Source organism: Falco cherrug, chromosome Z (assembly GCF_023634085.1).
Source record: "Falco cherrug isolate bFalChe1 chromosome Z, bFalChe1.pri, whole genome shotgun sequence".
Taxonomy (NCBI): domain Eukaryota; kingdom Metazoa; phylum Chordata; class Aves; order Falconiformes; family Falconidae; genus Falco; species Falco cherrug.
The window spans coordinates 84,474,579-84,500,900 of record NC_073720.1 but is presented as its reverse complement, the minus strand read 5'-3'; the positions used below and the strand labels follow the sequence as shown (position 1 = coordinate 84,500,900).

The 26,322-nt window shown below is 39.9% G+C and overlaps 1 protein-coding gene across 2 annotated transcripts in view; it reads left to right on the top strand.

Moving 5' to 3' along the window:
• Positions 1 to 26,322, top strand: part of RASGRF2 (Ras protein specific guanine nucleotide releasing factor 2) — a 132,001-nt gene that overhangs the window by 92,029 nt on the left and 13,650 nt on the right. For both annotated transcript variants that reach the window (XM_055699539.1, XM_055699540.1), the window contains exons 18-19: positions 7,006 to 7,112; positions 18,494 to 18,606. In XM_055699539.1, the coding sequence (XP_055555514.1) occupies positions 7,006 to 7,112; positions 18,494 to 18,606 (220 nt within the window). The remainder of the gene's footprint in view (positions 1 to 7,005; positions 7,113 to 18,493; positions 18,607 to 26,322) is intronic.

Genomic DNA, 26,322 nt, shown 5'->3' with positions numbered 1-26,322 from the left:
CTAGGGAACACATGACCAATTAAGATGGGTATCTTTAAACAGTCATCCAAACTTTTGTAGGTATGTCAAGGAAAACTTTCCATGATTAGTTTTTTTGTGCTGCATATATATTAGCGAGGCTTTTATTTTGTGCTGCATATATTGAAGAGGCTTTTTCAGTTTTAATCTGTGGATGAAAACTGCTCTGCGCCAAGCCTGGGGTTTGTATTTATTCTTTATCCAGGTCAGAAAGTAATGTTGGTGTTTGCCAAGCCTAAGCTTTCAGGATTTGAGCCAGGCTGGATCATGAAACTGGCCTACAACCCATAAGCATATTTATCAGAAGAAAGGAAAAAACCCCAGAAAACATTTGACACTTTTTTTGATTATTTGTTGTCTGTCTTATAAACTGTGAATGTTCCCCTTCCACTTCCTTGGGACTTCGTGGGGTTTGCTGTGACCTCCTCAAAGGCTGGAGTGCAATTTTCTCTTATGTTAGATCCTAATGCAGCTTCAGTGCATGATTCCAGAGTATTTTAGTGAAATTGGCACATAAAATCTTCTGAAATAAATCTTTTTGCTAAGGAAGACACCAGAAACTTGTTGAAGTCACTCTTCATAACCTCGAACAACTTACTCCTAAGTCTTGTGAACAGAAAATACTTTTTGTGTAGATAAACATTTAAAAATAGATGTTTCATCAAACCTTTTGAAAAATTAATTACTGTGGACAGGAATTGTGTGCTGCTGTATTAATATAGGAAAACAAAATGCAGAGAATACTGTAACTAGACTGAGGGGTTTTGACATCTTAAGTGAAATAGAAAAGCAAATGTGGATAATTTAATTTCTTCAACATACACAGTGCAGAATTTAACATAATACAAATTTACCTCTTGTGGGAGGTGGATTTTAAAGAGGAAATAATGTAAATTGCTGATAGAGTCAGGTTTGTTCAGTAGAACAAGAAAAAGTGCAACAGGATTTTGCTCTATGGATTTCTTAGTAGCTTCTGAGGAGAGGGTCTGTCTCACACTGACATGTGATGAGACCTTTGGATCTGGTCCTGGGTGCAGCAGTTCCAAAGGTGGAAATGCTGATGCATCCTACCTGCAGGCATTGATTGCCTGTGGTTTTTTGCTTTATGAATAGGATAGATAATGACAACTACCAGTGAAAAATGCTTTAGGCTATCACCAAAGAAGAGGTATCTATGTACAAGGTATTGTCATAATTTGTCTGCAGATGTTGAGATTTATGTCTATTCGGTACCTTTTTTCTAAATCTTTGGTAATAGTGGAAGCTATAAGAATATTAATTTTCATTATAATGCACACAGGAAAAATGTCTCAAGGTGAAACTGGATTTTGCATAACATAATCTGAAGCCAAGTACATGAACAGTGATGAAATTATATTGAAAGAAGTAATTCACTGAAACTAGCAAAGCTGGCAGGTTAACATTGTGTTTGACAGACTGTGGTAGAAGTTCTGCATCACCGGTATGTGAAGAAACTATTTGTGGAAGCAGTATGTACTAACCTCAACAGATACTGGGGAAAAACATTACTTAAAAGCAGCACCTACTAAAGCAGCTGCCCACTAAGATGATTAACGATTGGAAATACTGCTGATATTTCTAGTGTAGAAGGATTATTTCCTTCAGGAGAGAAGCAGATATTCACCGTGGAGTATTTCAGGTTATTTCACCATGGGGTCGGGATGTGGGCAGTTCCAACCAGAATCCTAATTAAAATACTGCAAAGGTTGGCATCCTAGTAGATGGGACCCTTCACCTCTCTCCTTCCCTGGAACCATAGCAAAGATGAACTTAGGAGAAATCATGCCTACTTTCCTGCTGATTTAAGCGTAATTTGTGCAGTTAGCCCCCAAACTGCTCGGTGCCAAGGGTAACACGTGATGGGAAGGACCATTCAAAACTGCCCCTTTTAAAGATTCATTCCACATTTGCTTCTGGATACATTTCATCTGAGGCCTGGGCCAGGGGGCTGGGGCAGGGGCTGGGGCACCAGGCCTGGGGGGGCGGCTGGGGGGCTGGGGGGGGCAGCCTGGGCAGGAGGGGGCTCAGGGGGGACCTGGTCGCTCCCTACAGCTGCCTGGCAGGGGCTGCGGGCAGCGGGGGTCGGGCGCTGCTCCCGGAGAACAAGTGACAGGGCGAGAGGAAACGGCCCCAAGCTGCACGGGGGGTTAGCTCGGGTAGCGGGGAAACGTCTTCCCTGCAGGGGTGGTCAGGCCCTGGAACAGGCTGCCCGGGGAGGTGGTGGAATCCCCATCCCTGGAGGTGTTTAAAGCCTTATAGATATGCTTAGGGACATGGTTTTGTGGTGAACTTGGCAGTGCTAGGTTTTACGGTAGGGCTGGAAGAGCTTAAAGGTCTTTTCCAACATAAATGATTCTATGATTCAATGATTTTATTTTGTTGATCTTTCAACTCACCTAGATTTATGGACTACATTGGTAAGAGCGCCACGAAGTACAAGTCATGGACATGAATGATATTAAACTACGGACTGTATAGTCAGAGTTAAAAACTGTTCCTAGCTCCAAAACGTGTAGGAAACATATATGGGGAATAATAGAGCAGATGCAGCAATGCTAAGAAGTTCATGGAAACTGTTCAGTAGGACACTTTCTGAGATACGCCTTAAAGGTGTGATGAAACCCTTGTTCCTTGCAGATCAACGTCTGCTGTCCGTGGGTCAGCACCTTTTGTTTTAGCCACCTACTAGGGTTAAACAATGGCAAAATTTCATATTGCATACTTTGGATAGTCAGTTAGTGCAGGCCCAGTTTCATCTTTACATATGGACAGGTGGAGCAGGTGATGTGGGGCCCAGAAAGTTCCTGGCTGTCTCCTGGTTCTTTGCTGTAGGCAAGATAGCTTGGAGTTCATGCCTGGCTAGCACCACTGCCAGCTGTTTCAAAAGGAGACAGGATTGGAGGATTTGGGCTACCTTTTGCGGCATAGACAGCAGCAGACGCATGGGTTATCCGTAAGTGGTGACATGAACATGCAGAACCAGATAAGGTTGTATACTGGGCAACTGGAAATATGCATAAACAAGTGGGCTTTGCATGTGGAATAGTGCAGTTGTGGTGGTGGCTTAGGGTTTTGTTTGGAGTTATGTTAGGAGAGGATGTGGTGGGCAGAAAGAGAGAGGGGGAAGTGCAGAGCAGCAATAGAGCTGATGTGTTAGAAGGAGTTTGCACTGTGAGAAGTGCAGGAAACACCAATGGCACCACCAAAGTTCACCGATGCTTGGATAGCTTCTGAGTGGCTTCATCAGATCTTAGTCTATGATCATCTCCCCTTTGCAGTTTCTGTCCCAAAGTCCATGTGGCTTTGAAGGTTACAAGGAGCAAAAACAACGCTAGCCAAGGACTTGATTCTCCAAGTTCCTTCTTCTGTATTAATGCAACTGTGCAAATAAGTTTGTATTGGGCTTTTTAAAATGTTTTGTTTAGAACTTTTCTATTAAAGTTAGAAGACCAAAAAGTAACAATACTTACTGATCGCACTTGTTTGCAGCTGACATTTTTCCCTTTTTATTGAGTTTTGTAAGATCCTGAAATTAATACCGCTGTTCTGTGCAGTTTGAGTGTACTTGAGTACATTTGATCTTAGTTGTTTTCACCTTTGTGTTACTGAAAAGATCTATTCAGTGACTGTAACAACTACTGAGATTTCTTTTGCTTTCACCTTCAGTATTCACTAACTTTTCTTTAGGTTAATAATATGACATAATTACCTTAGTACCAGGAATGATACAATCCAGTGCTTTAAATGGTTGGGGGTTTGGCTGTTGCTATGCTGACTGGAAGGGAGCTGACAGATGAATTTTGAATAGATTTGCTGGTTATCTATGTAGGTATAACTTTACATTTATATAGTTTTCTGATACGCAGGTGAATACATCAAAAAATGGTTGTCATTTTCTATAATTTTAATGAAAAAAATGTGTCTAAATCCACTCAAGCTTATCTAGTGAATAGTAGCAGTTTTTAAATAACTTTTATTTTGTGACTAATCTAATTAATTTGTGCCCAACGGGCATTTTAATGATGTGTGGATGGTAACCCTTTCTACTGCATGCTGACAGTCCTGGTGCCCGCTTCGGTCACAAGTCAGTTCAGAATTGAACCGCCAAGAGCCAGCGGTGTCCTGAACACCACCATTCACCAGGTTCACAATTTGCAATGGCTCCTGGTGGTAGGCCTAGAGAAGAGGATCATATGCTTCGCTTCTGCAGATGTCTCAACACTGGTCAGTGATGACTTGCACACCTCTGCCTTCAAGAAGGGCAGTTCTTCATCTTCATTTCTGTTGTAGTGCAAGTTTCCAGCACTGCCCAGAACACTGTCACCACTTTTTGAAGTGAGAGTATAGTAATTCCCTTTGTCCTGAACTGCTCCCTGTTCCTTCCATCCCTATGCAGAAGGATTTGCTTGAGAATAGCATGGTAGATCGTAGTCGAGGAACTGAGGCAGAGGCTTCTTTTTCTGAATACTGCAAGTCCTAGTAGCTTTGGCCTGTTCAAGCCTCAGTTGCCTCAGGAAGGTCCAAGGACTCCATGTGTTATTCTCCAGCGTAACTGGCTCTGGCTTAGGGCCTAATTCTGCTGACCTGTTGCCAGAGCTACTGAATCTGGATCCTGTCTGGAGTCTACTGTAGCTCAAAACAAGTGCTGAGGGAAAGCCTTGAGGTAGAGCCAGACATCCAAATGGAAGGACGCTAAGCCAGTATATAGAGAATCGTGGGTATTCCACTCCATTCCATTGCCACAAGAAAACAACATAAACATGATTTTCTTCTAAATCAATCTGCAGATTTAAGTCTTGGACAGTGAATGTTGCTTGAGGAATTTTAGATTCTTTTTTGTTTCTGTAAAGAACAATAAATTATAAATGTTCTGTGAAGAAAGAAGGAAATACATCCTGGCTTTCTGAGCTGTTTGGTATTTCAGAATGAGGTCACAATGGAGTTAATTGATTCCCAGTTTTATTTTTAAAAACTTGTATTTTGATGGTTTAGTTATTTATTTGAAGTCTTCTACCTGAAGATGTACAATGAATCACCCACTTGGAATAAAATTCACATGTGCGTTTACGTTCAGCTAAATTCTTTTCTTACAAAACTGGAGATCTCTGTTTTAGGCTCAAGGCATCAACATTAGGTACTGACGGTGTGGATCTGAGTGAACATGTTGCTTATTCTCCTCAACAAGCTAATTACTACTTAAAAATTTATGAAATTCTGAGGACCACAGAAGTTTGTGGAGTGATCTCTGGAGCTTTTCCTTTTTCCTGTCTTGCTTTTTTTATTCTTTTTGCAGCTAACTTAAAACTGTCTCTGTAGGCTTCTTTCTGTTTTCCTTCCACCTTACTGAGACATCTTTCGCTTAATGTTACTTCGATAAAGACTCCACTGTGTTAATATATAATTTTCATTGTGACTTTCATTGCTGCAATTAAGTGGCTAATTGAATGGTTTATAATGTGTATGCCTAATGGCTTCTGCAAGAGGTTAACTGTGAAAGGCATAGAAAATTAACACACAAAATGTTGCCGATGTTACCTTTTACTGAGTAAAGCCTCAGAGATTTTGTTTACTTTGCTGCTTATGGGCAGCGAAACTCCTGAAGATGTTGTAATATGAAACTTCCTTTGCCATTGAATCCTAGATGTCAGCTGCAGTGTAATATGCCATGCTTCAAAAAACTTCCATGAAATGTAAGCATAGAAAATACATTCGGGTTTTGGGGTCTAACCTGCTGTAGAACATGTAAGACTGCGGTTAAAATTTTCTGTTCCTTCTTATCCTTCCAAAAATATAGAGCAGCAATTTGGATTTTTTTTATTGTCTTTCATAAAAATACAGCAAAACTAATACTATCCTGCAAGAATACCTCTAATGGGTTTGTCACAGAATAAAGAGAAGTTTAATCTGCCTTTGCTATTTACAGTAATTCACAGGCTTTAACAAAGCCTTATGCCAAAAAATAGTAAAGTACTGCTCATATGGAAGGGTGCTTCCAGCTGTCCCCTGGACTCTGCACCAAGTGAAATGGAAAGCAAAAGCAGCACAATATAAGATCAAATCTAACAGAAGCTTAGAAAAATGTAAAGTTCTCAAGTCTGTCTTCAGTTACCAATTTTTTAAAAAAGTCAGTGTTTTAATATAAGACTTTTGTTATTATTAAAATAATGTAGTCAGTTTATCATATTGTATTTATGACAGAGCTACAGCAGAATGAGAAGAGAAAGAAGCAATAACGTGAATGTAGGAAAAAAAATTTCTTGTTTGTTTTTAAAACTATTGATTTGTAAGTAAATACTGATGACTAAAAAAAAAAAAGTTGTCTTTACAAGGTGTGTGGGAAAATGCTGCATTCGCATAGCTTTGTTTTCAGACAGCTGGGGTTGTAAATGTGTGTGCTGTATACCTTCCCGCCTTCTTGTCACCCCCGTGGTAAAAAAAACAAATAGCTTATTTGAACAATCTCTGTTGACTAGTTGAGCCTGTAAAATACTGCTCTTAAGAAGGAACCTTTCTTGTGTCAGCCTTCTCTGTGTTTAAACTAGTATCCTCCTCTATTTCTTTACCACTTCTGAAATCTACCACTCTCCTCTTTCTATGTCATACTCACATTCCTTCTGTAATCTGCTTGATTACAGGCCCTGTACATTTTTGGTCTGGTCCTGTTATTTTTTTCCATATGGAAGGGAGACCTTGATGTTAATGAGACAGGCAAAGATTCTTCATCTTTCTGAAACTGAGTGCTGACCCAAGGAGGTGTCTGTATTAGTTATGATGGGCAAGATTGTATTCTACTGATCTTGCAGAATTTCAGCAGTCTTAAGTGGTCATATTTGAAAGTCTATATAGGTGCCTTTCCTTTTATTACACATAAGTGTCCTATGAGGTTTCAGTTTACCAAAGTTACTCATACCATATTTGAATTTTCGCTGCAGCCATTAACTTCAATATGTGTTTTTTTCTGCACAGGATTTAACAATTCTGAACGCATGTGCGACAAAGAGTTCATAATACGCAGAGCGGCCACGAATCGAGTCCTAAATGTCTTGCGCCACTGGGTCTCCAAGCATTCTCAGGTATTCTCCTTCTGCACCTTTCTCCTCTCCAACTGCAGTAAGTCTATGTTCTCCCTACAAAGTATTTTTTAAGCAGTGCTGCTGTGGAGTGTTGCAGAGGTCAAACAGCCTGAAAACTCAGTGCTAGAAGGATAATATGGAAAATTAGCTTGTAAAAAGATACTGTTAAGCAAGTGAGTAATCCTTCATCTAGCCTTGCAAAGCTCTCCTGAAAATACCCAGTTATGACATTATTCCTGGTAACATTGTGTGTGAGCGCTTTACTGGTGTAATGTGTGTTGAAATACATACTGAGCAGGTTGGATTAACCGTTCATGCTACAGGCAGCGTGGTTCCGTTACTTTGACTGTGTTAAAATACTTGTGTTTGCATACAGATGTTTGTTTATTTGTTGTGAATCGCACATGGAAAGATACACCGGTCCTGTTGATCCCTCTACAACCAAGACAGGAGTGTGGGTCTGATACATAAACATAAAACTGTATTGACAGAGAAGGGAAAAAAAGAAGTCTGAGTAGCTAGCAGAAGTTTGCAGATAGAAATGGCCTTTAAGCTGCCAGGTGAGACAAATGTTGGCAGATTTTGGCATGTATGTAGAAGTCTAACAGGAGAATTAGTGAAAGAAACAAAGGAGGAAAGGAGAGAAAGAGGAGTAGAGAGAAAGAAGGGAGGGAGGAAGGAAGGAAGGAGGGAGGGAAAGAGAAAGAGTGAGAGCATTTTGGAAGCCAATGGAAGATTTTTGTACGCCTTGTATAGATGATACTTCACAGCGGTTGTAGATTGCTTTGTCACTACATGCTGGTAATCAAGACCACTTGATCTAAAAAGGGTTTATTGAACAGCTAATTGCAGCGATGTCAAACTGTCCTATGTTAAACTCAGTTCCCTTTTTTCCATGTAATGGGTTTAATTTCCATAGAGCTTAAGTTTGCTAGAGAATCAAGTCAGTAAGAAATGCCTAAGTGGGAAAATTGGCTGTGTTTGAAAAGCTGAACAGCCCAGATGAAATTAATAAAACCTCTCCTGGTATCATGGGAATGATTACACATTTTGAGTTATTGGAAACAATCTATGTAGACCAAGATTTCTTTGACTACTTGTTAAATAAAAATCGTTGCATGACAAAATCTTGAGCTGGAACTGGAACAGCAGAAGTCTGTTATTACTGTTGTAGAGTACAGTACATGCTTAGTGTGTCCTTGCTGCAGTTTGTGTTAAGTGACTGCTCTGAGTTGAGTTGACCCTCTATGCTAATTAAAAGATGGTTAATTAATGTAATTGTGAAAATTTTGGGAGTCATCAGACTTTTGTCTACAGTAGGGATCTACAACTAGTTACACTGAAGTTTAAGTTTCAGAGCTGACCCTGATGGTGCTGTGATGATTCTCTATCATAAGTACAAAGTAACTATGAAGAGTGCAAGTGTACTCTGTCATTCTAGCAATTTACCAAAAATATACTTTCTCTCCTTAAAAATAAAAGCGATCTTTGCTTCCATTTCAAAAGTACCCATGATGTACAAAACAATAATATTGTCCTGAATACTACTACACCTAATTTTGCATAATGTTTACAATTAGTATTCTTTTAAAAATATTAAGAGGACAAAGATAATACATAATAGTTCAACACTGCATTTTCAAAGGGGAAGCTGTTATCCGGACTCCCTTGTCTCTCACTGCCTTTTACTTTTTCCATGGCAACAGTGGCAGATTTTAATTCTCTAGCTCTCTTAAGCCAGTATTCCAATTTAGCAGATATTTTAAAATGCAACAGCTTTGGCACCAAAAGTAACAAATGCTACAGCAACAGAGCATGTAATCAGCACTTTGTGGTGTTTACTTGTGAAGCTAGGGAGAGAGAAAGGACAGAAGACCTAAGCAAACCAGAAATGTCTGACTAGTTTCTGCCAAAAAAATATGGGACAGGACTGCTTTAAGGAAGACAAGTGAAGAATTACTGTCTGGCCAAATAGCATGTAATGTTGGCAGTAAAGATGTATAGTCCTGGGAGAGCAGTAGCTCAGAGCCTCATTTTACAGTAACAACACAAACTGCAAGCCAGAGAACCTTTAGCCACCAGTGTCTGGTGAAGAAATGCTTATTAGATTTCCAAAATGACAAAAGAATATAAGCATTAAAATTCTATGAGATCAACAGACCTGCCAAAAACTTTATTACATTTTAAGGTATTTGCATCATTCTCTGGCCACTTAGTGCATTTGAGCAACCTTCACCTTCATCAGCAGCCAAGGACAGGTTTTATTCTCTTAAAAAAAAAAAAAAAGTTAACAAAATAAATTGGCTTTGAATTTGCTTTTGCTGCAGAAACTGCCAGCACAAAATACGCAATTTCTGTCCTCCGTGGGAGAAGGTTCTCCCATTGTCTGGTAGACTCTTCTCCTTGCGATGTGCCTGAGATCCTTCTGGTCATTGCTAGCATGACTATAAAAGGTGACCTACTGCACACGTTTTTTTCTGCCAAAATGCTATTTCCTTATTAATAGAAACAAAGAAAAGCAAAGACGCTATATGAGGAAACTGCAGGGCTTTCTTTAGTTCTCTTTTTATGGTGCCGGATGCTACTACAGGTGTGCTTAGTGTTGTAGCGTGTGAATAATTCTGCAGCATAAGTAACTCTGGTTTTATGCTTTCTGATCCACAAACAACATTCAGGCCTCTACATGTTATTTGTCTGCCTAAATTATTGTACTGATTTATTGTGCTGTAATGCCCAGAGCACATGAGGTGCTGCACAGTACCTAAGAATGTGCTTCATTCAGAAATGTGTGCAACGTAAAGACAGTAATGTACAACCATATGTTAAAAGTGCTCTTACATGTATCATCCCACCTAGTTAGTCCCTACCCTCTACCCCTTCCCTCTGGATCCCTTTGGCTTCCTTCAGTGTGCTGCTCTCAAGTGTATAATAACATGGGTCAGGGTTAGTGCACGAACTGAGGGATAGAGAAATCTTCCAAACAAATGGTTCAGAGCCTTATTTTTCCTCATTTTTCTCTAGCAAATCCAGGGTTTGGAGGAGCTTTCCTCTGCTGGGTTATGGAATGAATTGACCTCCTACAGTATCTTGCAACTGTGTCAAAACCACAGTTGTGGATGGTTTAGTGTTGTGGGTTGTTTTGTTTTTAAAGCATGTATTTTTTAAAATTTATCTGAGTATTTAATCTGACAGTATTTAATATGTAAACTTGTCTGTTGCCAGAAAACAGAATCAACAATTGTTAAAATTAACAATTCAGCCTATTCAGTGAAGATATGCTTTCATAAAACAGTTTTGTTATCTTGAAATCATACTAAACAATGCTTAGAAAAAGAAATAATTATTTTTTGAAACTTGGGTCGTACACTGTAAAAGCCTCACTCAAATTCCAAGTAAATATATAGTGGTAGTGCCAGATCTGCAGCCCTGTCAGGAAGGCAGAAGGAGCTAATTAATGTCTCCAGGAGCTCACAAGGCACAGATTAAAATTTGGAAAAAAACATCCTGGCCTAATGTGACACATTTCGTTTTTACCACACTGAGCAAGAGGAATCAAACCTGTATTGCTCATCAGCCAACACCAGCACAGCGTGAAAGATGGCTTGTTTAGGTTTCCCAGATTTTATTATTTACATTTTTCTTCTTTTCCTTCCCTATCCCTCCTCTTTTTTTTCTCCTATACTTCTGTCTTTTTCATTCAGCTACCTACAAGCCAACAAAGCTTTCTTTTTGCCCAAAATAACAGCAGAATGTTCAAGTTTACATTTCATTTTTAAAATGTAATTGAGAGGAAGAGCGTAGGATTCTCCCATTGTAAACAACGAAAACACAAATAACGAGGCAAACAGTCATTGTGAAGACAAGGGTGTTGATGGGAACAGAAGGGGCTCACAGGGATAGTACTCCCACTGACTTCTGCAGTGATGGAAAAGTAGGAAGGGAAAGGAAAGCCAAGAGGAGGAAGTCTTGGTGTGATTTTCATTATCCCAGTGAGGTCTTGCAGCTTCATTTTCTGTTTAACAGTACTTTCTTGTCTTTTAATCTAAACACTTCATGTTACAAAACCAAGATTTTTCTGCTTCTGTGGCGAGCAAATTGAAATGGAGCTTGTCCAAGGAGAAAGCTTTCACATCTGCTGATGGAGAGAGAAGCTGGTTTCTCCAGACCTCCCAGTCGTGAATGACAGCTGGGTGCTTATTCCCATTGGCTTCTTTGAAGATCTTAGCTGGAGTGAATTGGCAGATACTAACCCTCCTGCAAACTAGATGGCTGCCAGACAGTGTCAGAGAGTTACGAGGTTACCACAAGACCTGGGGAGACCATGGCTTGAAATTTGAAAGTATAGCATCCTGGCTTGTGTCTGAAACACTGCAGCCAGCAGGATGAAGGCAGTGACTGTGCCCCTGTGCTCGACACTGGTCAGGCCACACCTGGAATCCTGTGTTCAGTTTTGAGCCCCTCACTTCAAGAGGGATGTAGAGGGGCTGGAGCATGTCCAAAGACAGGCAATGGAGCTGGGGAGGGGGCTGGCAGCTGAGGGGTGTTTGGTCTGGAGAGGAGGAGACTCAGGGGGACCTGATCGCTCCCTACAGCTGCCTGATGGGCTGTGGGCGGGTGGGTGTTGGTCTCTTCTCCCAAGTATAAAGCAACAGGACAAGAGGAAACAGCCTCAAGTTGTGTCAGGGGAGGTTTAGATTGGGTATTAGGAAAAACATCTTCATGGAAAGGGTGGTCAAGCATTGGGCCAGGCTGCCCGGGGAGGTGGTGGAATCAGCATGCCTGGAAGCATTTAAAAGCCGTGTAGATGTGGTGCTTAGGGACATAGTTTAGTGATGGACCTGGCAGTACTGGGTCAATGGTTGGACTTCATAATCTTAAAGGTCTTTTCAGACCAGAACGATTCTATGATCTCACACCTGGTGCATGCTTTGCTCCAGCTGTGAAGTAAGTGATTTTCTTGCTCATACTGATGAAGCTGTGTTAGGTTTTCAACACAAGGTTTTGCAGATGTAGTTATTGAGTATCACTTAGGGATTATGGAGGACACGTGTATACAAAGACTTGTTCAAGCAAAGATGATTTCAGTTAGTTAAAAATAGCGTACATGAATTGGTCAATTCCATTTGGTATCTTGGAATAAAAAGTAAGCTAAAAATTGCTTTATATGACCCCCACTTGTTTCATGTTTAATGCCATAGAGTAATGAATATGATGGCTGTCAAAGTTACAGTAAGTTTATTGTAGAAATGTGAACAAATTACAGTTATGCCAACATACTGGTTGATAGCAAAATATGCTGCATTATAACTACATTTCAAATAACTGTGACCTGTGGCCTCTGCCTTGAAACAGCAAAGAAATTTCTGGGGTTCTTTCTGAAATAAAGAGGCACCATGATGCAAATAGTGAATTGAAGAAACAGAGAGGTTGCCCCAGAGAGAGGCAGGGCAAGAGAGCCCTGAGTGAGCCTTCCAGCATGCTGTTGGTCACTTAGTGAAGAAGTCCAGTTTGCATAAACTTACGCCCTTTGCAGAATACAGTTATGCATTGAATAGTAATGCACTTAATTGCAGCTACGCTCTGTCCAAACATTGCGGAAGTGTAAGGGTTTGCTATACCATGACCCTTCAGGGAACATGAGTCACCCCCAGAACAGCAGCCAAGCTTGCATTCAGTCAAACTAATTAGGAGTACTCTGCACCCACTTCTGCTGAAGCCTGACAGGTCCTTCTTCACTGAGGTCTTTCTGCAAAGCTGATGAATGTACTGCATCCCAGGACTTGGAGGCAGGGATGTCACATTTCTTATCTGTCCTGAACGCTTTAATCTGACAATACATAATGGCTGGATTCTTCTTTAAAGGTTTCTTTGTACTACAGGATTACACAGGGCTTAGATAAGCAGTGGTTTGCATGTATGTGCTGAAAATTACTCAGTCATGCTATTAACATAGCTTGCACTTTTAACCTGATTATATTCCATCAGGAGTGACAGGCTAACACTGATACTGTACAATCAGGACTGGCACTCTCTCCCAAATGCTGACCAACTCTTTGCACTTGAAACAAACTCAAAGACAAAGCTGTTGTCCTTTCCTTGCTTCTTGAAGTAAGCTAGACTTATTTCAAGTTCTGGGATGAATTTCCTTGATAGACAGTTATATCGTTTATCTCTGCCTTCCACATGTGTAAATGCTCTGTTGCAGGTGAGTTTATAAACATTTCCCACAGCACAATTATATGTGATATAGTTAGTGTGCTTTTATGCTGGAAAATTAAATATTGTTGTAGAGGACTGCAACACTAAATTAACTTCAATTAACTCTGATAGAGTTTGATCTGCTGTGTTGTGGTGTAACTCTTGCTGGCAACCCAGCACCACACAGCCGCTTGCCCACTCCCCCTCACCCAGAGGGATGGGGAGGAGGATCAGAAAGGAATGTAAAACTCCAGGGTTGAGGTAAGAACAATTTCACAGGTAAAGCAAAAGCCACGCAAGCCAAGCCAAGCAGGGAATTCCTTCCCCACTCCCCACGGGCAGGCAGGCTCAGCCATCCCAGGGCAGCCGGGCTCCACCACGTAACGGGTACTCGGGAAGACAAACGCCATAATGCCAAATGTCCCCCCTTCCTCCTCCTTCCCCCAGGGTATATACTCAGCATGACGTCCCACGGTATGGAATCCCTCTCCGGCTGGCTTGGGTCACCTGTCCTGGCTGTGTCCCCTCCCCATGTCCCATGCCCCCCCAGCCCGCTGGCTGGCAGGGCCCAAGGAACCGAGAAGTCCTTGATTTAGTAGAAACATCACCCAGCAACAACTAAAACCATCAGTGCCCTGTCAACGCTGTTCTCACATCAGAGCCAAAACACAGCACTGTACTAACTACTGAGAAGAAAATTAACTCCATCCCAGCTGAAACCAGGACAGGTATACAAGACTAAGAGTCACTCCACTGATGCCATTGAAATAATTATCTCTTTACACTTTGGCATGAGAGTGGATATATTAAAATTGTAGGGCGAAACTCGTGTATTTAAAAATATTCTAAATTCCTTGTAAACAATCTTTCAGTAGATTTGTCATCCCTCCTGCACCTACCACTTCCTTCCCTCCCTCCAGTGTTTTCTGTAGTCCTTATCACTGATGTGCTCAAATATAAATTAGGTTCTTCAGTTTTAGCTCCCTTTTATTTGTCTGGGTTATTCGATGTTTCTTCATGTTGTTTAGATGAGGAATATTTCCTCTCACTTAGGAAGATTTAAGGAAAGATGGGAGGAAAAACTTCTACTGTTTCTCTGAGCCCGTGTCAAAACTTGAAAATTATATTCTCTGTGTAAACCGCCGATAGTAAATCTACATATTTCTAGTTGTACCTCACCAGCATAGCTAAGTTTCCTTTTTCTTGCTTTCTGCTCCTTCTGCTGCAGTCTCTTTTCTTCTGGTCAGTGATTCCAAGTCCATCATCCCCTCTTACTTTTTTTTCACTCAGGTGAAATAGGTTGCTTTTGAAGCACTTCTCATACTGCAGCACAGCTTTCCTATCTTCTCCTGGCAAGGGAATGTGCTTGCACTTTAAAAAGAGAACATTGCTGTCTAATTCTGTGCATGACAGAGATAAACAGACTGGTTATGTCTACTTAAAATGTAATCATGCTGACTTTGGTGCTCTGTAGTTACAAAGCAGGCCTTTGCTTTCATAGTGCAGGGGGGTAAGAGCAAAATTATTACACTTCTTTCTGTTGCTATAGTCTTCTACTGCTGGAAACTTCAATAAATGGTACTGAACATGGTGCACGGTGCTTTTGGTCAGTTGGGAACTTCATACGTCCTATTCTTATCCTACGATTTCCTTTTTCCCATTACTGGCAGTAATGGACTTAAAAATAAAAGTTTAAATTTTGCTTGGAAATCTTCATTAATTTCTCTGCTTAACTCAAAGGAAAATCTGAATAAGAACCACAAATCTTTAGGTTAACATGGACTCCAAAATATGAGGTATGTGGCCTCTCACAAAGAATTAGACCTCTGTGAAACTGAAATGTGCCTGCTGGAAAATGGAGTGGTTCTTGCCTGCCTGCCTGTATTCCTTCTGTGATACGTAAATCTCAGCTGAAAGTCTCTTAGAATGTTGGGGTGGTCTAAGATGTGCAGCAATTTAAATGTAAGCCAGGATAGCAGGTTTACTCCAGCTTGCCAGCCTTCAGTGCTGAGGATGGTGGCAGGGTCTTGCTGCAAGTCCTTCCAATGGCTGGAAGAAATAGTGAAACATATTAACAGGTGATACAACAGAAAAATGTCACAAAAGTGGTCTAAAAATTCCTGTCGAGGTGTGGTACATGTGTATATAATATATCTACATATAGATCTATGTGTGCCCATACTATATGAATATATATTCATATATAACGCCCATAATACAAATAGATATAATCTGCTTGTATTTATTATTATACGTATTATTATAAATTATATTTGGAATTGGTTGCTAAGTATTTTGGTGTTTATATAATTCTCATGTTAACCTTTCTACATAGTTAAGTATATGTACATGTTTAAGTGCAATGATTTCCCTAGATTTTTTGTATATTGCTCATCACACCGGAATCTCAGTACCCCCTAATCATGAACTTCAATGGAAAAATAGAATAGCTCTCCAGTTTTCTTCCAAATCCCACCTTTTTTCATTATTTTTTTTTCTACTCACATTGTAAGAAGCAGCTGGCACATTGCTATAAAAAAAAGAGTACCTCCAGGCACAAAGAGATTTTGAGCAGTAAGACAACAGCTGCAGAAATTGCATGGACATAGGGCCAGGTCTGTCCCATGGGAAGGTTGTGTTGTGGGTTGCGGTCAGGCTGGTGTGGAGGAGTGACTGCCTGGGAGTGAAGGAATCACACAAACCCATCCATCCTCTGTCTGTAGTCCCTAACCAGTCCCTGTCATCCATCGTAGTTCGGGGTGGCTATGCTGATAGAGGGTCTAGGGCTTCTCATTTTTCTGAGGTTAGAGAAGTGAGTCTTTCCACTATCAACTTTCTTCCAAAGCAAAGCCAGTGTAATTGAAGAGGAAAATAGCCCTAACGCTAGGAACTAAGTTTTTGTATAGTTTGCCAACAATATGAGTTTCCCCAGTGATTCCAGGACTACTGTCTTGTAGAGGTTACTCAACAGACACCTTTTGCTATTAACATACAATATATCAATTCTCATCACTTAGAAGAATTAGTTTGTAAACATGCAAAAAATGGAAATGCCTTTGTTTTTACCGAGTCTGATATTCATAGGTGAGGTTGCCCCATCCTGTTTAGAAAAGAAACAACTTTTAAGTCTAGACTTTTTTGGTCATAGCTGCAATAAAGAAGTCTCGAGGAAAAATACCATGTAATGAAAATAATCAACCAATTATGGTTTGAAAAGCATACTTGGAGATAAAATCCTTATCATGTTGTTGTGATCTGTCCATTTACAGTGGCAGGTAGAGAATTTTACCCAACATGCTGAATGGGGATGTTAGACTTGTCAGCTCTTGGGTACCTTTTCTGTTCTTTTATGGTATTTCTGTAGCACAACTAGCAAAGATACCAGACTTCTTTTATACAGTGTCCACCATCGAGCCATAGGACAGACAATACTAATATTAATTACACTGGTTGCTTAAGCTTGTGCAGACTCAAGGTTTCTCCTTTATCAAAATTTTGATAGTTTCATATTCCAGTGGTTGTATTTTAAAAATCATTGGAGCTAACCATACTGTCATTAGTTTAGTTACATTCCTCGTGGTTTCACTAATTAGTCCCATCTCCACACCCTAAATAAATAAATAAAAATATCTGTCTTCTTTTGCAAACATGCTAAAACAGTTCCTAAAGAAGGCATTTTTAACAATGGCAATAGAAAATGTATTTATAAAACAAACACGATGAGTACCCAGAACTGTGAGGTATATGCCTGATACCCCACCCAAACTCTAACACTCCATGGCTTCCTGTTCTCCAGCATCCTCTAATACAGACAACCATCACAAAAAACTAAGACACGTATGCTAAGACACATATGCTAATTGGTGTCAACATATGAATTATCTGTGGCTAATGGCTCAGGTGAGAGGACTTTAGAAGAATGAAAAGGGGATGCTTGTAAAAGGAGAGAAGTGCCCAGGGCATTGCTGGCAGACAGCAGCAGGGTATTCCTAAGTGCTGACATTTTGAGCAATAAACTTTCTCAAAAAGTGCTATAAACGTGGCTGTGACACCACCTTCCTTAACGAACATGAATTCTTGCCTTCATCTTAAGTATTTAGTTCCTTTAGGAATTAAGCATCACTTTCCTTTTTAACTTTGGGGGCACTCTGATGGTCCCACATCCCCTGAAGTGAAACCCATGGTGCGATGGTGTGTGTCTTCACTGGGGTGGTTCTCCCCAGAGGCACCCATCTCCTGGCATCTTGTCAATTTAAGAGCCTGTCACAACAGAAGGGGTTGTAGCTGGTTTATTTGGGAAAATGAAACACACAGACCTTGCAGGGAGGTGCCAAGTATTTCCCATTTTCTGTAACTTCATGGCTTCTGTTGCCATGGAAGGCTCCCAGGGGCTTGCCGCAAACATGGTCCTGCTTGCAAGCAACTGTGGGTTGCCAAGGAAGATCTGTGATGCAGTAGATGACTGAAGGTTTTGGGTTTAGTTTTCTTATTGAAATGCTAGCTTTGACCTAAATAGAAACATTTTTGGAGCCTACTCCAAGAGTTGCCTGTACATTCCCACCTTAAAGCTCGTACATTGTTCTATTATTTGATTTTCCCCAGTATCAGAGATCAACAGTGTGTTTGTGTTCTTGAATTGCAGCCCTGTGTCAGGTATCAGTCTGCCTCAGAAGTAATTAAGATGCTGAAGCCCTTAAGTGCAGTGCCAGGGAGCACTAGTCTGATTTATCAAGCTTATTAGGTTGAGTACTCCACTACCTGGAAGAAAAAAAAGCAGACCTTTCCAAAAGGATGAGTATGAGATAAGAATTGCCGGAATGGGAGGCTGATAAACAGACAAACTCGAGAAGAGTGAAAAAAACCCCAGTGTCCAGCCTTGCTAGGCAGCGGTCTCAGTAGTGCAGTTACATAGTTTTTCTGCTTTTATAGTCATCACTGGAGAATTTTTGTGGGTATTGGTGAGATGCAGTTCTTACTTCAGAAGAGAAAGGTTAAGTGATTTGCCCATTTCCACACAGAAGATAAAGGTCAGAAGAGGAAATATATTACAGCCTTTTGTTTCTCTAAATATTTTCAAACCTAATAGCAAAAAACCCTTCAAAAAAACTCACAAAAGTATACTCTTTCAGTTATTTGGCCAACATTGTTAAGACAAAAGGAGGTAAAATTGTTTTCCTTTGTAGGATTTTGAGCTGAACAACGAGCTGAAAATGAATGTGTTAAATTTGCTGGAAGAAGTTTTGAGAGACCCTGACCTTCTGCCACAAGAAAGAAAAGCTACTGCAAATATACTGAGGTAAATACATTTCTAGTAGTTTAGTATGTTAACTGCAGCATGTGAAATAATTAGGGGATCATGTACCATAGAATTCACAGCATTTGGTTTTTCTCCAGAGTTTTTAATTTGGAAGGATTACTAAGTGTTTTATTAGCTATAAAACAGAGCGTGTTTTAAGTTTCATGCATAAAAATACCTGTATTAGAAAACTTTGATGCAGAGCAGCTTGCAGCCATGGGTTCAGTCTTTATGCAGCAGGGAAAAATGCTGTCCAGTAAAGCCACGACACCACTCACTGTGATACCTTGAGGAACTTCTGCCTCAGTAATGAGCCATCCACTCTGCTCAGCGGACAAGAGGCCGTTGATAGCCTAATGTGTCATGACATCCTAACAAGACCGTGCTTGCACCTTCCTTTGTGTTGGCATCACATCCAAAGTTCTTTGGATAGCTTACAGGGAGGAATTCTTGTATTAGTCCCATGAAATGAAAGATCTTTAAGCTTCTGCATTAACTATTTAAGTCAGGGTTAGAACACCTTATTTTGTTACTTAGGGTTGGTATTACAGAGTTAAGTGTCTTGTCATGCCAGAAAGACAAATCTTCGTATGCATTTATCAGTGAAAATAATTGCATCTACTAAAAATGAGTGTTTTATAGCCACTGATTTTCATGTAAATTGTCCTACATTGCTAAGGAGCAGTAAACATTTAAAGACTAGGCAGTGTTTAAAATACGATACGATGAAAAAACACAGATAAGTCTGTGATGTGCTGTGTTAGTATTTTTGTAAATATTCTGCTGGAAACCCAATAAGGGTGCAATAAATGCAGTATGTCTGAATTTTCTACAACCTTTTGACAGGTTTCCCCATCAGATACTTACGTGAAAAACGAATGAGGGGCAAGTTGTTCACTTAGGAAGGAAGAAGTCAAACAAATTCAAGAAACAAAGATTTTTTTTTATTAAAAGTACTTCATGTCAATGAGATCATACTTAATTTTTACATAAATAAAAATAAACCTCCTTTTTAATAATACTGCATGTGCTGTTATTCCAAGTAAAAGTAGTAACTTCGTTTCATGTATTTCCTCAGAAGAAACAGCAAGCAAGAAGAGCAAAAAGGATTAGGATAATGGCTTTTAATAATACGTGTGACAGCAATTGTATTAGATTTTTTAATTTAATTTTTAATAATTATTATTATATTTATTAGAAATAGTGAGGAAAATTACCAGAAGACCTTTAGCTTCTTAAAAAAATAGAAGAAAATAAACCTGAATTGGCTGTTCCTGGCAGAGTAATGGGATAGATTATGGACCTTTAACATACAACTTTGTTAGCAATTCCTCTGTACAGCTTCCAGTTAGCCAATTTCCATTAGCTGTTGCATCAAAAAGTGGGACCTTGGTAATTATGTATAAACCGTGAGTTGCCCCCATTTGCATCCTTTTACTGCTCGTCTGTGAATTGGTGGATATTGTCTGTCCTCTCTTCCCTTCTAGCATGTATTACTGTGGCATCTTGAGCACACTGTATATACTAGTGAATACAACTAATCAGGTATTTCCAGTAAACATTTTTCAGAATTTTTCAAAAAGTCAGACTAAATTTTTGACCATCCTGTGAATTTTCGCACTGTATTTCTTTTGGAAAAAAAAAAGAAAGGAAAAGTTAAATTCTTAAGAAGTGAAAATTCTGAAAAAGTTAAATTTTTGAAAACTGAGAAATGGGGAAAAGAAAATGCAAAAGGGAGGGACAGTGGAAAAAACAGTACTCGAAAATAAAATTTTAGAAAAATGAAAAAATGTATGTACAGAAATTGAACAGAAAGTTAATTAAAAATTAACTCATTTGAAATATTTTGTAGAAACATTGCATTTTTTTAAATCCTTTTTTGTAGTCATTATCCTGACAGTATTTCTGGAACAGATTATGGCACTTCACAAGCAGGCAAATAAAGCATGAAAAAATGATCTGTCCAAGTTCTCAGTGGGAGTTTCTGTTGGAAATAGGTAGAGAATAAAGACTTCCTCAGATATGGTCCTCAGCCAAGCCATCTTTCGTCAGGCTTTGCAGCTGTATACCCCAATGCCGCCAGGTTTTTCAAACAGTGTGGGTTGATTGTAGATTTGGCCATACAGAATCATAAGTACTTGGTTACATCCCACAAACTAGCCCTGGAAAATGAGCCATCGGTGGTGGCTTGCTGTGCAGGACTAGTCCTTTCGACTCAGTGCATGGATGTCCCGCTTCAGAATGAGGCATGAAATTTAAGCCTTAGCTAACATTGGCTATCAAAAATCCTTTATTGCTTTTCAAGACTGGCAATGCTGCTAACATATATGCATGCTGGACAACTTGTGTGTTAAATATTTCAATAGTATTTCAATTTCCAATCAAATTTCAGTATGATTTCAATACTATTCCAATGGGAAATCCAGTAAGCAGCAGTGACACAGTACTGCTGTCCCAAGTGTTCAAAAAAACTGCTGTGTTCCATTTCCAGTAGCAACCATATTTCATTAGCAGCTGAAATTACTCCTATGTCCTATCTGTGGGTTGATTACATACACAAACAGCCCATAAACTTTCAAATAAGAGTTGTAGCATAAATAAATGTTCAGATAGAAGCTGTTGCATGAATACAACTGTAATAATTTAAACTTTTGTTAAGCTGCAGTCAACAGGACATAGGCTCCAAGTCAAAAATATTATCACATAAACCAAACTGTCCCAAAGACTTAAAGCTGAGTGAAACTGTGATCTGAAGCACTTGGGCTTGTTCTCCAGCCACACAGGAGGTGATTATCTGCCAGGCATGTCAAATTTGTTAACAGTCAGCTGGTAAGGAGAAATTAATTTTTGAGGAATGGGAACTCCTTCAGTAACCTTGTGAGAAAGAGTGTATTGGAGCAATTCTGATTTTGGACAAAAAATCATTCAGCTGGAATGAAATACACAAATGTGTCATACATCTCACACTTTCACTGGAAGGAGGAGCTCTGGTTCATAAATCACCTCAGGAAAATGGGTTGTCTAGTAATTAGAAGTGGTTTCCAAGCTTTAAAAAAAGCACTGTAGTGACTCCTGGAGATACACGCCCTCAGCAAGGCTATATAGTTGACTGAGAAAAGGGCATTACAGGATTTAAGGAACGATCTGCAGTTGAATGTAGTTGTTTGCATGTAACTCTGTTATCTGTGGTAGTGACACAGAGGTGTGTGTTCCTTTACTCTTCCACAAGCCTTCATTTTTATTGCACATCATTAAAATGGGAATATTTATAAGTTTTTTTTTAGAATTATCAACTTGGTAGTCCTCATCAGTGACCTGCTGTCCCGTGGGGACTGTGAACACACACTTCACTTCTGGCTGCCTCAGGAACCGTCTCGGCCACTGGGGTATCAAGCAGGAGTCCCTCTGGTCCTCCAGTTTCTCAGCTTGTTAGTGGATTCAGAGGTGGAGCCAACTCCAGACTGTTCTTTGAAAACTTGATTTTCTTATAATCCAATATATAAAACCGAGGAGTGCTTTCTATCAGGAGGGTTTAGCTTTTCTGGCAGGTTGAAAAGGTCCTTGCTCAATTCTGGAACCAGTTTAGTGAAGAATGAGAAACCAACAGAAGCAGAAGAGACAGTATCCACATGCCTGCATTCTATCTGACCATACATGTATGAACCTAGTTGACAACCAGGTTTCTAGTGCCAGAAGAGCAAAGTTTTTTTCTATATTCACACTAAAAGCAAAGTTCTGGTGTAAAGAGGGTATGGTGACACGGGAACGGTGCTTTCCCTGACATTCTTGCATGATGCCTCCCATGGTGCTGTGGCCGGTTGCGGAAGTAGGTCAAAGCAAACACTGAACATGGGCTTCTTCAAGCGGGGAGAGTTCTCTCTATTACTTGTCTCTGAAGATTACTAATTATTGTAGTAGGGACAACCAAGATTGTCTCCCTGGACCAAGAACTGCTAAACTTTAAGCAGACGTTCCCATACTGCTCCAAGACATAGTGAAGAGGCACAGTGTTCAATATCAGTGACCTCTCATACCATTGTTTTCTTTTTTCTGCATCAGATTACAGATTTTCTGTGATTTGCCAACATGGCAGATTATAGTCAGTGGTCTGAATATTAAGAGAAGGCCTGTAATAGAATAAAATTTTTTCTTGAGTTCCTTGAACCATCCATAGGTTACAATGACAGGGTGAGGGGAAATCACAGAGGTGATTTCCTCATTGTATTGACTTAGAAATACAGGGACCTACTGTGTCTAACTGAAGGACCTAACCACAAAACAAACTGTAGACAGCTAATGAAGCACTCCTTCCAAGGCAACTGCCCATCATGAAGCAGATTATGTCCACCAAAATGATCTGAAATTAGTTATCCTGACTGTTCCTCCAGAGGTCATAGAAGACACCTTCGTTTCTCAAACAATTACAGAACATAAGCAGTGACTTTGGAGGACGTAAAGCCCAGCCTGGAAGTCCTAAAGGTATCGAGAGTCTTTCTTCTTGTGGAAATGTGTAGAGGTTCTTCTTTTGGTTCAGCTACCTATGTCTGGTTTGGAGAAACGCTGCTTGGTCCATCACCACCACATACCTGCTTTGGAAAGATGTTATCTTTTTTGTTTTCTTCTAGATGGAGGGCTTTCATCTAATACTACTTAAGAGGAGGACTATAAATTACCCACCTAGACCTGGAGGTCTTTTTTACTGTCATTAGAAATCAATTGGAAGATTTTTGGCAGCATACTTTCTATGTGCAGGCACAAATTTGTCATAACTGGAAGTTTTGGTGAAACTCATTCAAAAGGCTTCTCTGGGACAGGTTCAAAATGGGAAGGAGGGGTGAGCCAGTTGACATGCCCCTCATGGAAACAGTCATTCACCCAATTTCTAGGCGAGTGTCATAAAGCAGGCTTTTTGCTTCTTCTGAAGAGGTGCTTGCTGCAGGCTTTTGTATCTAAAAGGGCTTGGCATAACAAAACAGCGTCTGTCAGAATTCAGGTTTGCCACTAAGTCCTCACCGTAGGTCTTGGCTTCCCTGCATTTCAGTTTTCATAGTCTACTCTGGAGTCTGAAAAGCAGAGCAATTCAGAGTTAGGTTAGAAAAAGCATTTATTGTCATAAATTCAATGTTCAAACACTTGTGGAAGAAAGTTTATGCTTTCTGAGCCTGCATGTGGGTTATTTTCCATGGACTGTCTCCTTGAAGGACATTGGGTACAAATGTCTCTTTTTACAAACTGATCTAGCCTTTGAGTCTATGTATGCATATGTACATATAAATTTCTCGGAAAATCAGTCCCTTTGTTAGCAGAGATTAGAGGAAGAAGAAAGGTTGGGTTTTATTCCGAAGAATTTATGGTCAGCTCTGGGAAAGACTGTATAGAATATGAATGGCAAGGAAAGTGTTTATTGAGAGATACTGAGCTGCTTCATGCCTTCTTGAGTCATCAAACAGAACAGCTGGTGTTTTGTGCACGATGAGATTTTTGTTGAATGGACTGACAGGGTTTCTCTGCAGGGTAAAAAACCTGCTTTTTCTTTTTTTCAATATCTGTTCTGAAAGCTAGGCAAACCTACTGAAGTATGTTTTGCTTGAGATTTTATAAGCCTTATTTACTAACCCCTGAAATCTAGGTAAAATTTCATTGATGATGAAGCAAGGTGTAAAGTTCAGAGTGAACACCAGTGAATAACTTCAATAAATTGTCCTATCTGGAGAAAAAAAAGGGTGGTTCAAGAACGTTCCTCCTTCTTCTTCTTCAGAATCAATGTAAATGAAATCCAGGGATATGTAGACGTCAAAATTTGATGATGACAAATTTTCTGCCTTGTATGATCTCACCGGACAATAAATTTCAGGCTTTATAACTTACACCAGTTTTCAAAATGTTTAAATAATGTTTCATGTACCATAAAAGAATGAGGAGACAGATGTTAATAGCTTCCACTAGAAAATTATTTTAATATTTTATAATATTAATAGATTAATAATTAAGTGAGAGATAGGTCTAATTTTAGCTGCTGACTCTAAGGATTAGAAAGTTATTCCGTATATATTTAATTCCTTATTTGTAAGGATAACAATGGATGTGTCGGCCCATTCAGTGCTCCCTCAGAGGGGTACTGTTAAACAGTCCAGCAGAATCTCTCCTCACCTTTGCTTTCTCTCCTAATTCTTTCCACACGGACCTGCACTTCTTACACAGCTTCCAGGAGGTTCTCCAGGGAGTGCGGTAGGAACTGCCCAAGCAGAATGGATCAGCTCAACCTAGCTTCCTGGACCTCTGTTGAAACTAGGTATCCCAAAGCTGCCAACAGTGCAGACTGAAGCAGAAGTTACTATTGATGCTATCAATAATTAGCTGTATGATGTCTAGAGATTCGTTGTCCTCTGCAGATGTAAATGTGAAGCATTTACGGATAAAAGCAGGAATTTTTTTTCATGGGAGCACTGTGGAAGCACCGTTCATCTCTTTAGAATGAGGGATTGGAATTCTACACAAATTGTGAGATGTCATGTTAGAGAATATCAGGAAGCAAAGGTGAGGGAAAGTTAACTATTTTCAGCCTTTTGAGAATCTAATGTTTCCGATTTTATTTTTTATTTAAGCAAATACAGTCATTTCTGTATCAAAGACAAGAACTCCAGCCAATATAAAGTTATGTGTAAGGAACTCAAATGATGAGTTTACGAGATTGCTGAGACTACTTGGTGGTGAAGGGCAAGCCCTCTCTGGTTTTTTATCGCCAGGAAGCACATGCTCTTGTCATACGACAAACAATACCTTTCTGCGGGCAGCCAGTCGTGAGTTACAGCGGAAGATAAGCAGCTTAGGAAAGACAGATTGCCAGTCTGATTCCAGTTGCCAAGGCTGCACACCATTATTATCTGGAGAAGAAGCTTAGGTTTCTCCTGAAGCAGACAATCAAGACTTTGCACGGCTTGCCCATGAGACATAAGGTGTTTCCAGCTCCTTTAAAGAAAGGGACATTTTGTGTGGATTTGATAGGCTGAAGGTGAAGACAAGGAGGTTTCTTAGATCCTTTCTCTCTGTATCTGATCTGCTTTTAGCCAATTCTTCCAATTTGGCAAACCAAAAGGAAACCACAGCAACCCACAACAGAAGAACCTAGTGTACTAAGCATTAACACTTCCTCCCCACCCACATAGTACAAATTCCATATCCTACACTCATAGCTAAAGTCTCCAGGCAATATATTCCTTTTCTTTTAACCCTTTCTCCAGCTGGTATGTGGAAAGTCTGTTGCTACAGGGTGCAAAAATGAGGAATCGGAGGGACCATGAGAAAATACCTGGTGCAGTTGCAGTGCTTTCTGGAATGACCGGTAGAACTGGTTCTTCTTTGAAAATGGTCGTCTAAACTTTCCTTGAAAATTCAGCTGATGAGTACTCTACAACTTCTGCAGAAGTTGCTTACCTATACTTGCAGTTGTAAAAGGAAACTTAAGGTTGAAACTAAATCTCCTCTGATGCGAATCAGTCCCGTGGCTTCTTGCTGTGTCGTTGGTGTCTTTATAGGCAGTCTTTCACATACTGACCTACTGTTCTTTCTCCATAAACCTTCTATTTCCTACGTTACATAAATCCAGTCTGTTCAAGGTTTCATTCGGTCTTTATTTTCCAAATGAAGGGATAAGATCTTAGAATTATGTGCCAAGATACTACAGTAGGGTAAAGAGGGTTTAATGAATGCTTACTA